The sequence below is a fragment of the Lupinus angustifolius genome, chromosome LG20, assembly GCF_001865875.1.
Source record: "Lupinus angustifolius cultivar Tanjil chromosome LG20, LupAngTanjil_v1.0, whole genome shotgun sequence".
NCBI lineage: Eukaryota > Viridiplantae > Streptophyta > Magnoliopsida > Fabales > Fabaceae > Lupinus > Lupinus angustifolius.
This window is the reverse complement of record NC_032028.1, coordinates 10746645-10762106: the sequence shown is the minus strand read 5'-3', so window position 1 is coordinate 10762106 and position 15462 is coordinate 10746645. Positions and strand designations below refer to the sequence as shown.

Sequence of the window (15462 nt, the reverse complement as noted above, 5' to 3'; positions counted from 1 at the left end):
ACATATTTTGTTTATAGTTTAGATTTGATTCTAATATTGCAATGTTATGTTGTAGTATTCAAATAGTAACAATAAGAAATATAAAAAAGAATAATAATAATTTTCTATTATTTATATTTGTTAGTAGTTATTAAGAGTAGTAACAATGGTAATCAACCACCAAAAATAGAATAATAATCTTAGGAAAATGACTAATTCAAATACTAATACAATTTCAATCAAAGTTATTTTTTATTCCTTAATTTTAGACACGGCTCATTATAGATATAAATGTATAATATCATTGACCCTTATTAAAAAAACAACATTTTTTGCTTAAAATAAAGTCATATATTTGATTTGATTTAATTGTGATAATGAAATTGATTCTTCTACATTCATTATATTAAAAATAATCATAAGATATATAAAGTTGTATGTATTGTAACACATATTTGATTTATTTTTGTTTTAATTATTTTTTATTCCTTAATTTAAGTAATGCTCATTATGTATATATTTTTTTAGAGTTTAGATTTGATTATAATATTGACATGTTAGTATTGCAATTATTATTGTTCCAATTTAAAGATTTTATTTATTGTTTAAATTTTTACATAAGACTCTTTGCTGATTATATGTTCAATTAATTGTTGCATATGTAATAACATTTTTTATTTACTTTTCTATTTGAGTACACAACTAGGAATTTTTTTTATTTTCCATTTAATGTCACTTTCCATTGCATTCAATATTTTCATTTTCACCGTTGAAAATTTACACAATCTTTTAAGAAGTTTTCAAAGTAATACATATATTATTTATAATACCAAGAAGTCATTTAATATTTCCTCATACTCTTCAATGATTAGCCTTGCAGTATACATGTGGTCGTGTAAAGAATACCTCTCAATGTTCAAATTTTACGGGCATTTTAGTTACTCATACCTATGGTTTGCTTATTACATTTTAAAAGTTTTGTTGTCTAAAGAGCTTCTATAATTTTATCATTGTTTTCACTATTTTGCTTTTTAATTATCTAATATTACCATCAAATTCTTATATTTTCTAAATGTTTAGGCCCTTTAATTCTGTTTTTAATAATTATTTTTTCTCTCTACATTATATGTTAACATTATGCTTTCAAATCTCTTCATCACTCTCATATGAAGTATACAAGTAACATGTATGTTATTAACTATACGATAAAAAATTAATATCCCGTGCAAATGCACTAGTAACTTACTAGTTATTATATAAGAAAAAAGCTCCTACTTCACACGTGTCAACAATTGGATGATTTTCCCTCATTTAATACACTACTTCACACTCTATCATTTTCTTATCAAATATCTTATTTAAATTTTAATAATCTATTCTATCTATCTATTACTATATAAGAAAAACTTCACACTCTATCATTCTCTTATCAAATATCTCATTTAAATTTTAATAATTTATTCTCTCCTTACACCATTTAGGTAATGACACATGATTACTTTTTACCTATTTTTAAAATAAATAAGAAAACAAAAAGTAAAATAACACAAGTGTCTATTAATGAGTGAGGGTGGGGAGATACTTCTCTCCTTAAATCAGGACATGCTTTATTCCCAAGAAAAAATGTTCATACTTGACACATGTCGACAGTTGGGTGATTATTTTCCGTCCAAATAGCTCCACACTTATACAATGCATTGCTTCATACTCTATCATTTTCTCATCAAATATCCCATTTAATTTCATATCTTATTCATCTCTCCCATTTCATTTTATATCTTTCTCTTAATCTCTCTCATTTCATTTCATATCTTTTTCATCTTTCCAAAAAGGTAAACTACTAGTTTAAAAGTGCAGATGTTTGTTCTTTAAGTGTTTGATATTTTTTATGTACTTTTCTACAATTTTCGGCTAAAAGTTTTTTTACCACTTGCATGCCATTTCCTAGTATCTTTGTTTTTGTTTTGAACAACTTGCATATGCCCACATGAAGGGTTTGTTGTTCATTCAACTTTTGTTACTTTTTTTTATTTGTATATTGCTTCAATGACTTGATCTTCATTTATTCTTGATCTATAAACTTTACATTTTTTTTACTCTCGATCTATAAAGTTTGCATTTTTCGTCATTTTTATTATAAAAAATGTTTTATTTTTGTATTACCATACCTATCGAACGTCATCTGAATGGTTTCATTCATTTAACTTTTATTAATTCTTTTCTCTGTATATTACTTCAATGTTTTGATAGTTATTTACTACTAAAAATATGTTAAACTTTTGTTACTCTTTCCTCTTTATATTTTGCTCCCTATTCGTTCAACTTTTGTTACCATCTGCATGTAAAGTTTGCATTTATTCCATTTGTGTGAGAAACACCTTATCAGTGAACATTTGTAGTTTAATTCTCCTTGAAGCATCTCTTCAGATTAGTTGTTTTTTTCTTCCTATTTATGCATCTCTTATTTTGTTCACACATTTTATTGTTGAAATGAATCGCTATTTTCATTTTTTGTTTTAAATGTTTCACATATATCTTTATTCTTCTCTAAAATAAGGTAAGGATCGTTGTTAGTTATTGATAACTTCGCTTTTGGCCTCTGATTTTTTATATATATGTTTTTAATGCAATCATTCTTATTGTTGATTAAATTGTCCTGACTCCATATGCATCACATGAAATAAAAATTTTGAAACCCAATTTTGACGTAGCTTTTTCTACTTAATTTATGTTATTGTTGCTACTAGATACAATGGAATCCAGAAGTTAGATACTTAATTTATGTTATTTCCCTATTTTCATTAAAAGAAATTCAAATCCAAACTTGAAAAAATCATTTCATTTAATACAACTTTTAAAATATTTACTTTGAAAAAAATTATATAGTGTAATGTTTCGGTTTCCTATTTTCATTATAAAATTCAAATTTGAAATTGTCATATGTTTTCTTTATGTGTTTAAACATGCAAATACACGAGAAATACATGTGTTTTTATCAATACGAATGTATGAATAACATGTGTGTTTTTAATAATGTGAATTCACGAGTCACACGTGTGTTCCTAACAGGCTAACAATATAAATGCACATATGATATATGCGTTATTAACATGTTGCAAAAAATATCCGGTGAGACTTACTAGTAAGTTTATAAAATCGTTGCAAATGATTATCTTTAAAAGCAACAAAACCTTTCAACTCCAAATACCATTTACACATTTGGTTTAATATCCACAATAAGATATTGGTCTAGTCGTGTAAGACTCTATTGGATCCCCAAGATTGAGTGTTTAATGTCTGAGAATGACATTTGTTAGGAGGGCAACCACAAATCCCAAAAATAATTAGTTCCTTGACGAAAAATGTAAAATACCGTTGACAATACAAATAACTCAATTTCAACACATGATTTATACATGACACTTCTAGTAATCAAAAGTAAAACAGATTAAAAAGACTAACAAAAATTATGACGCAATATCTAAAATTATCTTTAATTAAAAAGAAAAAAACATACATGGTAAGAGTTTTTTACATGTGTCATCTACTATTTATTTTCAATTATTATTAATTCTTAGATAAAAGTAATACAAATACAAATGAGTGATGAATAATGTATTAAATGTGTATAAATCTTTACGGTTCATAAATATTACACTTTTAATTAAAACCTCATCAATTTTAATAATAACATCTTATAATTTATTTTCACTAAAAAAAATATAAGCATCGATATTGTATGAGTTTTATATATTGTCATTGTATTATTCACTAATTCATATTTAGTCACCATTCACTTCTCAAAATTCAAAATAAGTAATCCAAAATTTTCAAAATAAATATTCCAAATGAGTGATAAATAATATAGTGACTATGTATAAATCTTTGTATAATGTATAAATATTACATTCTAATTTTAATAATTTATTTTCAGCACACCATTCTTTATACAATTATACATTTCTACTACTTTTACCTAGTGGTGGATGAAACTATTAATATTAGGGTAAAATAAACCAGTAAAAAAAAGAAGTAGAAATGTACGGTCAATGCTAAAGTTTTGCGTAAGGTGAGTTTGAGTTTTATGCGCGCAGAAGAATAAAGGCGCAGTCACTCATTTCCGATTTCAATATATTTCATCACTTTCTCAGATTTCCAATTCTGAACAATGGTTAGGGGATTGATTAAAAACCTCGCCTCTCGCTCCCTCTCCGTCGCCGGAAAATGGCAGCACCACCAGCTCCGCCGCCTCAACATCCACGAATACCAGGTTTCTCTCTATTTCATCACAAAATCAATTTCAACCCTTGCTGAATCATTTTTTAATTTAATTTGATATTCTTGAACAACACTATTTTGTTAACAATAAATAATGATAAATCGTTGATGAATCTGGCGTTATAGATAATTAGATATATGCTTTGTGAAATCGTGTATGCTTCTCTATCTGAACTGTTTGATTGATCGTTTATGATTTTTTGTTAAAATCAAACAGGGAGCTGAGTTGATGAGCAAATATGGAGTCAATGTTCCAAAAGGAATCGCTGTTTCCTCTGTTGAAGAAGTCAAAAATGCAATCAACCAAGTATTCCCTAATGAAAATGAGGTATTGTATCCTATTATTATTATTATTATCATCACTTTGATCTTGATTGATGCAAAGTGCACACTGTGACTGTGTTTTCATTAATTCCATGTTTAAGAAATTGAAACCTTAGGACTATGGTTTTCGCCTCTGGAATTTTTTTAAGGTTTATTCTTTTTTCCACAAAATGGTGGTTTTTAAAATATAAAAAATATCTCTCTGGAATCTTTACACCAGTAGTGTATAAATATTATACTATAAAACTATGACATAAATCACTTTTTTAGAATATTTTAAAACTACTTTTTCTATGCTTGAACAAATGGGTCCAGTTAGTACATAATACTGTGAGGAATAACATTGGCAAGTAATGTAATTGGGAGTATTACTGTGCAGTTGGTGATTAAGAGTCAAATTTTAGCTGGTGGGCGAGGCTTGGGGACTTTTAAAAGCGGTCTCAAGGGAGGAGTGCACATTGTTAAGACTGACCAGATTGAAGACATAGCTGGTAATGCATGTGCCTTAGACCTTAGTTATTCCCTCTAATTGTACCTTACCTTGTTGTCAATTTAATTTTTTATATTGCCTTAAATATAGGACTCAATCAATACATATCGCACTCTTGAAAAATGAAAACTGTGATGTATATTAATTTTCAGTCTAAAATCATAGAGGATATAGTGCTCGATAATCTATATTTCCATGATTTTTTGCTTTGTGCTATTATTATTTTGTGGTCATCAGTCTCATTGTTATGGTTATTGTTATTTCAGGGAAGATGCTTGGGCAGATACTTGTTACCAAACAAACAGGTCCTCAGGGAAAACTTGTTAGCAAGGTATGAGAAATTATTCAATCATTTCATCTGCGAGCATGCTAGCATTTTTAGGACGTGTATATATACCAGCAACTTTTATCTATGAAAAAATGATATTTGGTGATGCAATGACATCAACCTTCACTGGTAAATTATGTTTCAGTAGTGTTGTTTGCTTTCTTTATGACAATTTTGCTTATTGAGCTAACAGTAGGTGATGTTTCTTGTCTCATGTATAAATATATTCTGGGAGGATAAATCGGTGCTTCTTATTGATTGGCCTGTTAAACTCCACCAAGTCATCTTGTTCTATTATTGGATTGATTTCACCCTTTGAACTGGTGTTTCCTGAAAGTTGAACACAATGAGATGTATTTCAGCATTGTTATTTCAAAGTCTTTCCATCAACTGTTATAGTCTAAGTCATAAACTTATAACCACTTGTCCTTTTTGGTATCCCAGTCAATTGATAATCTACATACACTTCCATTGGATATTTCTAGTACTTTATGTAACGGCTCATAGTTACACAGTTTTTTAATACTATAAAAATCAATTGAAGTGGTATTGGTGAAATGACCTATATATTGCCTACACAATTAGAGCTCTACTTTGTTTTAAATTTTTATCAACCAATGTATTTATGTAGAATTATATACAAATGAGTGGCATTTCTGGACTAGTTGATTGTATGATATCTAATTGTCTTCAGGTTTATTTGTGTCAAAAACTGTCACTTGTGAATGAGATGTACTTCGCTATAACTCTGGATCGTAATACTGCTGGCCCAGTAAGTTTCTTATTTCGTATACCATCTTTAATTTGCTTTACATTGTGTAATTACGCTTTTATAACTTCTATATCATGTTTAATGTACACCCCCTCCTAATTTTAATTTCTTTAATTCTAACCAATGGACAATTATTTATACAATGTTGTTCTCTTTTATGGTTTTGCAGCTTATTATTGCTTGTAGCAAGGGAGGAACCAGCATTGAAGATCTCGCAGAGAAATTCCCAGACATGATTATAAAGGTTTGTTATTGTTAGCATTTCTCATGATGTTCAAACTACCCAAATCGTATCTTTATTTTTTTGAAGACACACCATATGCTTTTCTTCTTTTGATTAGGTACCTATTGATGTTTTCAAAGGGATTACTGATGAAGATGCTGCTAAGGTTGTTGACGGTTTGGCTCCCAAAGGGGCAGATAGAAACCAATCAATTGAACAAGTGAAGAATCTGTATAAACTTTTTCGTGATTCTGACTGCACTCTTTTGGAAGTAAGCATATGCTGTTGAGTTGTGCACTTTCTACAACCTATTAATTTTATGAAGAGTGTCTAAAATGACTGTTGGTTCTCTTGAACAGATCAATCCCATTGCGGAGACTGCTGATAAACAATTGGTGGCTGCTGATGCTAAGTTGAATTTTGACGATAATGCTGCATATCGCCAAAAAGAGATATTCACTCTCCGTGATACAACACAAGAGGATCCTCGAGAGGTTGACATACTTTTTGTACCCGTGTGATTTACTTTACTAGGGATTTGAACATATGAGCCCTAAACTCAGCCCTCCCTTACAACTTGAGTGGCAAAGTGGCTAAATACATATCTTTTAGTGTCTGATGCTTTTGATATGTTTTTATATTTGGAGCTTGTGCTTATGATGCAACTATGGACTGAGTGAAATTTTATATGCCAATGCCAGTTTTATCATGATGTATCTGTGCCTCATTATCGAGCCATTATATTTTTAATTTTTTCCTTTTCGCTGGGTATATGTAACATTATTTGTGCCTTTTATCTTTGAACAGGTGGCTGCCGCAAAGGCAGACTTGAATTATATTGGGTTAGATGGAGAAATTGGCTGCATGGTGAACGGTGCAGGGCTAGCAATGGCCACAATGGATATAATTAAGTTGCATGGGGGTACTCCTGCCAATTTTCTAGATGTAGGTGGGAATGCCTCTGAGGGCCAGGTAATGTTTTAAAGTTAGGATTGCTCTCACTGTGGTGTTGGTCTTGCTGAATATTATTACCTCAAATGATCTCAATCTTATGATGTATTTGTTCTTTTTTCTTTGCAATTATATAAATCAGGTGGTTGAAGCATTTAAAATATTGACTGCTGATGACAAAGTGAAGGCAATTTTGGTTAACATTTTTGGTGGTATAATGAAGTGTGATGTTATAGCTAGTGGAATAGTGAATGCTGCAAAGCAGGTTAGTAAAGTTATGTATTCTTTATTGATGTCAAAATAAAAATTACGCCTTTAAAGTTGATTTATGCTTTGGCCTACCAGAGAATTGGGAATAATGACCGCATTTCTCCTTTCTCCTACAAATTAACATGGTTTTTATCTTCATTAGCAATTCTGGATAATGATTGTTTGGAACTACTATTTGATATTAAAAGACTCAACTAAATCAATAGATTTTTTTGGGTACAGAAAATGTAGATTCTTCTTATTGGATGTCTGATCAGATTTAGCATGATCAGTTTACAACTGTTTTGGTTTTTAATGGGTAATTGGATTTTTTATTGTTGCATATTTTTAAGTAGTTAGATATCAAGAAAGAGACATATAGAACTAGTATTATATTATTTTTCTTTGTGACTTTTTTTAATTGAATAGGGATTGAATTCTATGTTACACTCATCTTATAATAGCAATAACTCTTCTGGTGTTACTTTCAAGGTTGACCTGAAAGTACCTGTGGTTGTTCGTCTAGAAGGCACCAATGTTGATCAAGGAAAAAGAATTTTGAAGGTACTATCCTATTGCTTGTTTTATTTTTTTCTCTATTTAAAAAAGGAAGCAAGAACGTTTGAATGCTTATCATATTCATTAATTGTTCAACAGGAAAGTGGTTTGGCATTAATAACAGCTGAAGATTTGGATGATGCTGCACAGAAAGCAGTGAAAGCATACAAATGAAGGGTTACTTTTTGTTCAAATTAAAAAACCAGTTTTAGTTACAACATCATTCTTTGTGTTATAAACTAATTGAGGAGAAGGGAAATTGATGCAACAAAACTTCTCATTGAAGATGTAGTGGTTATCAAAGCGTTTCCAATAAGTTAGTGCCTTCCCACAGTGTAGTTTTTTTTGAATTATGAACTTGGTTGGTATTTGGTTTTTCTCTTACAATTCCAGATACTAATCCATTTATCGTTTATTCCTTCCTGAGTTCTCTCAATGCTGGACGGCATTGAAATATAGTTATTTCTGTTGGACATGCTGTAAAGAGCCTAAACCTGTAGCTTTTAAAGTGGCGATTTTCAATTGAGCATGTTTACTTGGTGGTTTAATATCAAGTTTTTATGAGTTTATTTATAGCTAGACAATAAAGCTTATTCGATGAAAACTAAGCTTGTAGTTATGTTTTGGTTAAATCGGATTTTTAGAGAATGCCTCAAATTATAAGCTTTGATTTAGATGCTTGTAAAAGTGACTTATCTCTCAAAAATTTCATACTTTTTGTATATTAGTCTATAATTTTCAGTCAATTTTATCAAACGCATTAGTTTATCAGTGTTCAGTTTTAATATACATCTGACTCTATTTATTCACCTGGTTTGATTTAGTTATGATTGAACTCAAATAGGGTCAAGTTTTATTGGGTATTAAAAAATTATACTCATGCAATATTTGGGATGGTAGATTACTAACAATCTAACATGACTAAGTCCGACCTATCTCATTGTCACTCACTTATCATATTTATGTGTTTTATTTTATGGGAGCATATATGGTTAACATTTTTGGTGGTATAATGAAGTGTGATGTTATAGCTAGTGGAATAGTGAATGCTGCAAAGCAGGTTAGTAAAGTTATGTATTCTTTATTGATGTCAAAATAAAAATTACGCCTTTAAAGTTGATTTATGCTTTGGCCTACCAGAGAATTGGGAATAATGACCGCATTTCTCCTTTCTCCTACAAATTAACATGGTTTTTATCTTCATTAGCAATTCTGGATAATGATTGTTTGGAACTACTATTTGATATTAAAAGACTCAACTAAATCAATAGATTTTTTTGGGTACAGAAAATGTAGATTCTTCTTATTGGATGTCTGATCAGATTTAGCATGATCAGTTTACAACTGTTTTGGTTTTTAATGGGTAATTGGATTTTTTATTGTTGCATATTTTTAAGTAGTTAGATATCAAGAAAGAGACATATAGAACTAGTATTATATTATTTTTCTTTGTGACTTTTTTTAATTGAATAGGGATTGAATTCTATGTTACACTCATCTTATAATAGCAATAACTCTTCTGGTGTTACTTTCAAGGTTGACCTGAAAGTACCTGTGGTTGTTCGTCTAGAAGGCACCAATGTTGATCAAGGAAAAAGAATTTTGAAGGTACTATCCTATTGCTTGTTTTATTTTTTTCTCTATTTAAAAAAGGAAGCAAGAACGTTTGAATGCTTATCATATTCATTAATTGTTCAACAGGAAAGTGGTTTGGCATTAATAACAGCTGAAGATTTGGATGATGCTGCACAGAAAGCAGTGAAAGCATACAAATGAAGGGTTACTTTTTGTTCAAATTAAAAAACCAGTTTTAGTTACAACATCATTCTTTGTGTTATAAACTAATTGAGGAGAAGGGAAATTGATGCAACAAAACTTCTCATTGAAGATGTAGTGGTTATCAAAGCGTTTCCAATAAGTTAGTGCCTTCCCACAGTGTAGTTTTTTTTGAATTATGAACTTGGTTGGTATTTGGTTTTTCTCTTACAATTCCAGATACTAATCCATTTATCGTTTATTCCTTCCTGAGTTCTCTCAATGCTGGACGGCATTGAAATATAGTTATTTCTGTTGGACATGCTGTAAAGAGCCTAAACCTGTAGCTTTTAAAGTGGCGATTTTCAATTGAGCATGTTTACTTGGTGGTTTAATATCAAGTTTTTATGAGTTTATTTATAGCTAGACAATAAAGCTTATTCGATGAAAACTAAGCTTGTAGTTATGTTTTGGTTAAATCGGATTTTTAGAGAATGCCTCAAATTATAAGCTTTGATTTAGATGCTTGTAAAAGTGACTTATCTCTCAAAAATTTCATACTTTTTGTATATTAGTCTATAATTTTCAGTCAATTTTATCAAACGCATTAGTTTATCAGTGTTCAGTTTTAATATACATCTGACTCTATTTATTCACCTGGTTTGATTTAGTTATGATTGAACTCAAATAGGGTCAAGTTTTATTGGGTATTAAAAAATTATACTCATGCAATATTTGGGATGGTAGATTACTAACAATCTAACATGACTAAGTCCGACCTATCTCATTGTCACTCACTTATCATATTTATGTGTTTTATTTTATGGGAGCATATATCTTCTATCTCATATAGTGTGTCATTTTGTGTATCATTGATTGTGATTGATTTGAAAAAATATATTTAAATTAAAAATTTAATAGTTAAATATTTTTCTGACCAATTTCTTGCATTGACAAATTGAGTGATACTCTCTTTGTAGATGCCCTCCCCTATTTAGTTGTGTTAGGGTATAATATTTATTTTTGTAGAAAGTATAATTGATTCTCTAATTTTTACATTTTATATATATATATATATATATGATTAACGAATATTACATATATTTTTTCTAATGTCCAGTTATATATCTATACTAAATAATAAGTAAAATAATGAGAAAACTTTATTTAAAAGATATATATATTATATTTAATTGGGTCTAAACTTGAGTTCAAAGGTAATCCCAATCAATATTTCTGGTTGAACTAGCTTCAATTTTAGAACTAAGTTCAAATACAAAAATGACCCTACTTATATTAAGGGTTAGGTAAAAAATAAATTTTACCAAACTCATGCCCACCCCCTCCTATACATTATTTAACTAACTTTTCAGCCTTTAGCTAATTTTTCAAACTGAACAATTTATGTCAGACGACATAGTCTAAGTTTAATTTTCAAAATCCACCCAAAAATCATGTTGTGTGTTTTATAGACCCACAATTTTTCTCTTTAATTGAACCACGTGATATTCCGTAGGTTTGTCATGATACATATCCTAACTTCTCATTTTGTATTTTATGTTACACCTATTATGATAAATAATCCATCTAAATAGATGAGATCCTTTTCTTCTTCTTGCTCACCTATTTGTTTAATGCACATTTTTATAGTTTTCAATTTTTAATAGATTAGAAATTAGAGTGAATGTGACTGAAAATGTAAATAGGGAAGGATAATGTCATTTTCTAAACTACAAGAAAGTATGGGTCTCATCCTACAAAACCTCACATATACCAGTTGCAATCTCCCTTCTTTATATCATTAATGTTACGGATGATGGATCTTCCATTTTAAGTTCATGATATGTTCCTAAACTCAACAAATATCTATAACCATTAATACGTGTACCTATTGCACAATCATGAAAACTATTTGTTACTAAGAAAAATATAAAATGGGATATTATTTGTTATTTTAAATATTAATGTTTGCTTATTTAATATATTATAGAAAAAATGTGTGCACTATAGTGTAAAAGTTTTATACCCTATCAGTTTTTCATCAACCATTTATTTTAAATCATTATTAACTCTTCAAAAAAAGTAATATAAATGAATGATAAATGATATACAATTATATATAAATCTTTATACATTAACAATAAGATCTATCTTATAACTATTGCTCGGATACTAATTCTGTAATAAGTTGAGTTGATATCTTTAACAGCTAACTATTGTAAACATACACTTTCATTTAATTGTATATATGATATTATGAGAATTGAGAAACATAATTGAAGAAATGAATAATAACATTCCTGATATTTTCCTCCCAAGAATTAGGAATCAGCAACATCCATGCACCCATGTTGTCCATTCATGTGGACATAATTCAATGTAAAAATGGTCTGTTAAAAAAGACTTACTAAATTTAACTAGTGCCTTCAAATACTTCTCATTGTCATACCTAAAATTTAGATAAACTTATGGTTTTGATTTGACTTGGAGAATCTAGAAGGAAATAATTTTCATAGAGTCAACCAAATTGTTGCATTCATAGCTTTTCTCATCATTGCCACCTTCATGACACATTTGTCAAAAACTGCCTCTTTCTTCTTTCTTCAAATAAAAAAGAAGAAGAAAGAAACATGATACAATCTTTGCAGTTCATAAAGACAAAAAATTCTAATGACCCCATTGATGGGTTTTCTCTACAATATTTCTTCAATTCAAAGATACATATATATTCTTGAGTGTTAACATTCTTTTTTCCCTTATCTCTTCTGGGTCTCAAATTCAATGCTGTATTTTAATCTTTTGGGTTTTACTAAAGGCTATAAATATCTAAGTATATCTTTATAAATTGGACAAAGAAAATTTCAAAGCATCATATTTGTTGGGCATGTCCAGTAAGAAGGTCAAGGGCCTTCTTAGAGGCTTTAAATACATATCTCAAATATTTGGTAAGTAATCTTTGCCTTCTTCATATATCATATTTTTAATGCATTATTGTTAGCATTTATATATATATATATATACATAGAGTGAAAGAAGGGGTTTAGGATTTATTTATTAGGGCTTAGAGTGAAAGGAAGTATGATAATTATTTATCCCTCTACGGCAATAATAGAATGTCTCTCATACATTTGACAGAAAATGAAAAAGAAGAAGAAATACAGATTGGAAATCCAACGGATGTAAAGCATGTGGCCCACATAGGATGGGATGGTCCTTCTGTAAATACTCCTAGTTGGGTAATTATTTGATTTCTTCATCTTTTTATTTGTGCCTTGTAGAAGATAGCTAGGAGAATAATTATCCTTGTGTAAATTTAACTTCACAAAAAGGAGGCTTTTGTCGTGTTTGTTTTTTCAGATGAACGAATTTAAATCTTCTCCGAGACATGCATCAACACCTTTAGATTTAAATGGAGAGCTTCAACATATAGAACAAGATAATTCAGTCAAATGGGTCTCCGAAGGTACGTATTAATCCATCCCAAACTAAGTTACTTTCAAAACTCAAATAATATAATAGAAAGTGTATATTAAAAAGTGAATCCTCAAATCTGTCATAAATAAAAAAGCACAAACCTCAAGTTAATTCTAAATAAATGAAAACTTTCAACTTACTTTTTAAGAATCTCATCGTTAAGATAAATACGAGTGTAAAATTTATTATGATAATATCTAATATAACCAACATTTGAAGTTCTTACAAACTAAATCGAGAATTTTCACCTTTAAGTTGATCTAATATAGAAACATAAAGTGAACATTGTATTTAAACCTAGCCACTTGCATAATATTTTTGTCCCCTTCCCCATCAAAAAACAATTCCTAACAAATTTTATGGGTTTTCTATTTCTCTCCAATGACACATTTTAACTCACCCAAAAAAAATAAGTTTTGCACTGAATTTTTTTGCATTTATAAAATCCATGTGTATCAATAAATATGTATTCACCAATTTTCAATTCAATTTTTGAATAAGTTAAAATATGCCCGTAAGCATACATTTTTTTTCATCAACACAATTTAGTATTTACCATATTAATTGACTATTAAAAGTGGCATTTTTTGTTTATTGTTGAATTGAAAGAGGGTGCATGGAAGCCAAAACCAAAACAATAGTGGCATTGATTTAATTTTGATGGTTAAAAATGTTTATAAATAGTTTCAAGGAGAGGTTCAAGACATGTGAACGCTAGGGGATCAAAAGTATCAACTAACAACATGACGGATTCCCCCACAAAGGAAAAGGCAAACAAAACAAGGCAAACAAGAAAATCATCCAAACTCAAAGATTCTTTAGATGAATCTAACCCAACCCAACAAGTTATACAGTTGGATGCGTTCCAAGGGGATGAATCATCAACAAATAACTCACTCGACATTCCCAAAAAGTCTCGTCGGAAGAAATTGAAAGATAATTCTAATTTCGGCGAGTCATCTAAATTGAGATCAAAAGACCAACATACGGAACTCGAATCTCCACCCGCGTTTGTATCCAAGCCTAGGCACAAACAAAGGTTCATGGAAGAAAGTGGACAATATGAAAGAGGAGTAAGTAGGATATCTTGAGAAATTGATATACTTTTATGCTATTATTAGTTAGAGTGTTGCACAATTAATTCTTCAATCAGACACTTTCCTTCTCATTTTTGTGCGTTTTATTAACATGATTTTTGTTTTTCCTTTCATACCTTCTTGTATAATGTAACAATCGCTAACATGTAAGTACTAATTAGTGTAACTTCTTTATTTTAGTTTCCAATAGTATGTTTGACATAAATATCAAGATCTACATTTCAATAGATTACTCTAAATATTATGATAAATTCCATTACAACAATAAAATGCAACATTAAAGCAAAAAAGGGAGAACAATGAACAAACAAACACACTACTTTTAGAAAGATCTAAGGAGGATATGATAATGAGGCCCTTAATCCTAAATCCTTACATTCCTTTTATGTTCCTACTATTATGTTGAGAATCCAATTTTAGGATTGACAATGTCCACGTGGACAACCCAAAACTCATTTATTGATTCGATCAAGTATACACATGGATGACTCAGTTGTAGATTGTCATGTTGTTCAATTCGAGATTTTACATGTTTTAGTTTAAACTATAAAATTAGCGTAATCGAATTAAATCAAATCATAAAATGTGATTTGGTTTGTTTATATAATAAATATTTTAAGTTTGGTTAATGATTTTGGAAATTTAGGAATTTTTCGAATGAGACCACATATTAAAGATAGGAAATAATGTTATTACCTACAAAATTATCATACATCTATATCTGTATATGAGTTTTACACACTGTCATTGTATCATCCACCAATGATACTTAATCATTGTTGACTTTTCAAAAAAGGTAATACAAATGAATGATGAATAATAGAGTACATGTACATAAATATTTACAGTGTCAGTACATAAATTTTATACTCTTAAAATAAATATATTTTGATAAAAATGTAGTCATTTTAATATTATTCAACAACTTCTTTATTCAAGTAGTTTAAGATACAGTAATAAAGTTATTCTAATATAACAGGTTAG

At 29.3% G+C, this 15462-nt stretch overlaps 2 protein-coding genes across 3 annotated transcripts; both read left to right on the top strand.

Moving 5' to 3' along the window:
- Nucleotides 3992–10308, top strand: LOC109336479 (succinate--CoA ligase [ADP-forming] subunit beta, mitochondrial-like). Of its 2 annotated transcripts, XM_019573095.1 has the most exons (13): nucleotides 3992–4249; nucleotides 4475–4585; nucleotides 4961–5072; nucleotides 5338–5402; nucleotides 6094–6171; nucleotides 6341–6415; nucleotides 6513–6665; nucleotides 6754–6888; nucleotides 7202–7366; nucleotides 7488–7547; nucleotides 9150–9212; nucleotides 9689–9760; nucleotides 9854–10308. In XM_019573095.1, exons 1-13 carry the CDS (start codon nucleotides 4148–4150, stop codon nucleotides 9926–9928), a joined length of 1266 nt encoding a protein of 421 aa, XP_019428640.1. In that variant the 5' UTR covers nucleotides 3992–4147; the 3' UTR covers nucleotides 9929–10308. The 2 variants fall into 2 exon arrangements, with proteins under 2 accessions (XP_019428640.1, XP_019428639.1); XM_019573094.1 differs by lacking the exons at nucleotides 9150–9212; nucleotides 9689–9760; nucleotides 9854–10308 and adding exons at nucleotides 8087–8158; nucleotides 8252–8706 and having other exon boundaries at nucleotides 3997–4249; nucleotides 7488–7610.
- LOC109335697 (CRIB domain-containing protein RIC7-like) lies at nucleotides 12515–14614 on the top strand. Its single transcript, XM_019571851.1, has 4 exons — nucleotides 12515–12852; nucleotides 13043–13143; nucleotides 13265–13370; nucleotides 14066–14614. The coding sequence occupies exons 1-4, from the start codon at nucleotides 12792–12794 to the stop codon at nucleotides 14470–14472; spliced, it is 675 nt and encodes a 224-aa protein (XP_019427396.1). The 5' UTR covers nucleotides 12515–12791; the 3' UTR covers nucleotides 14473–14614.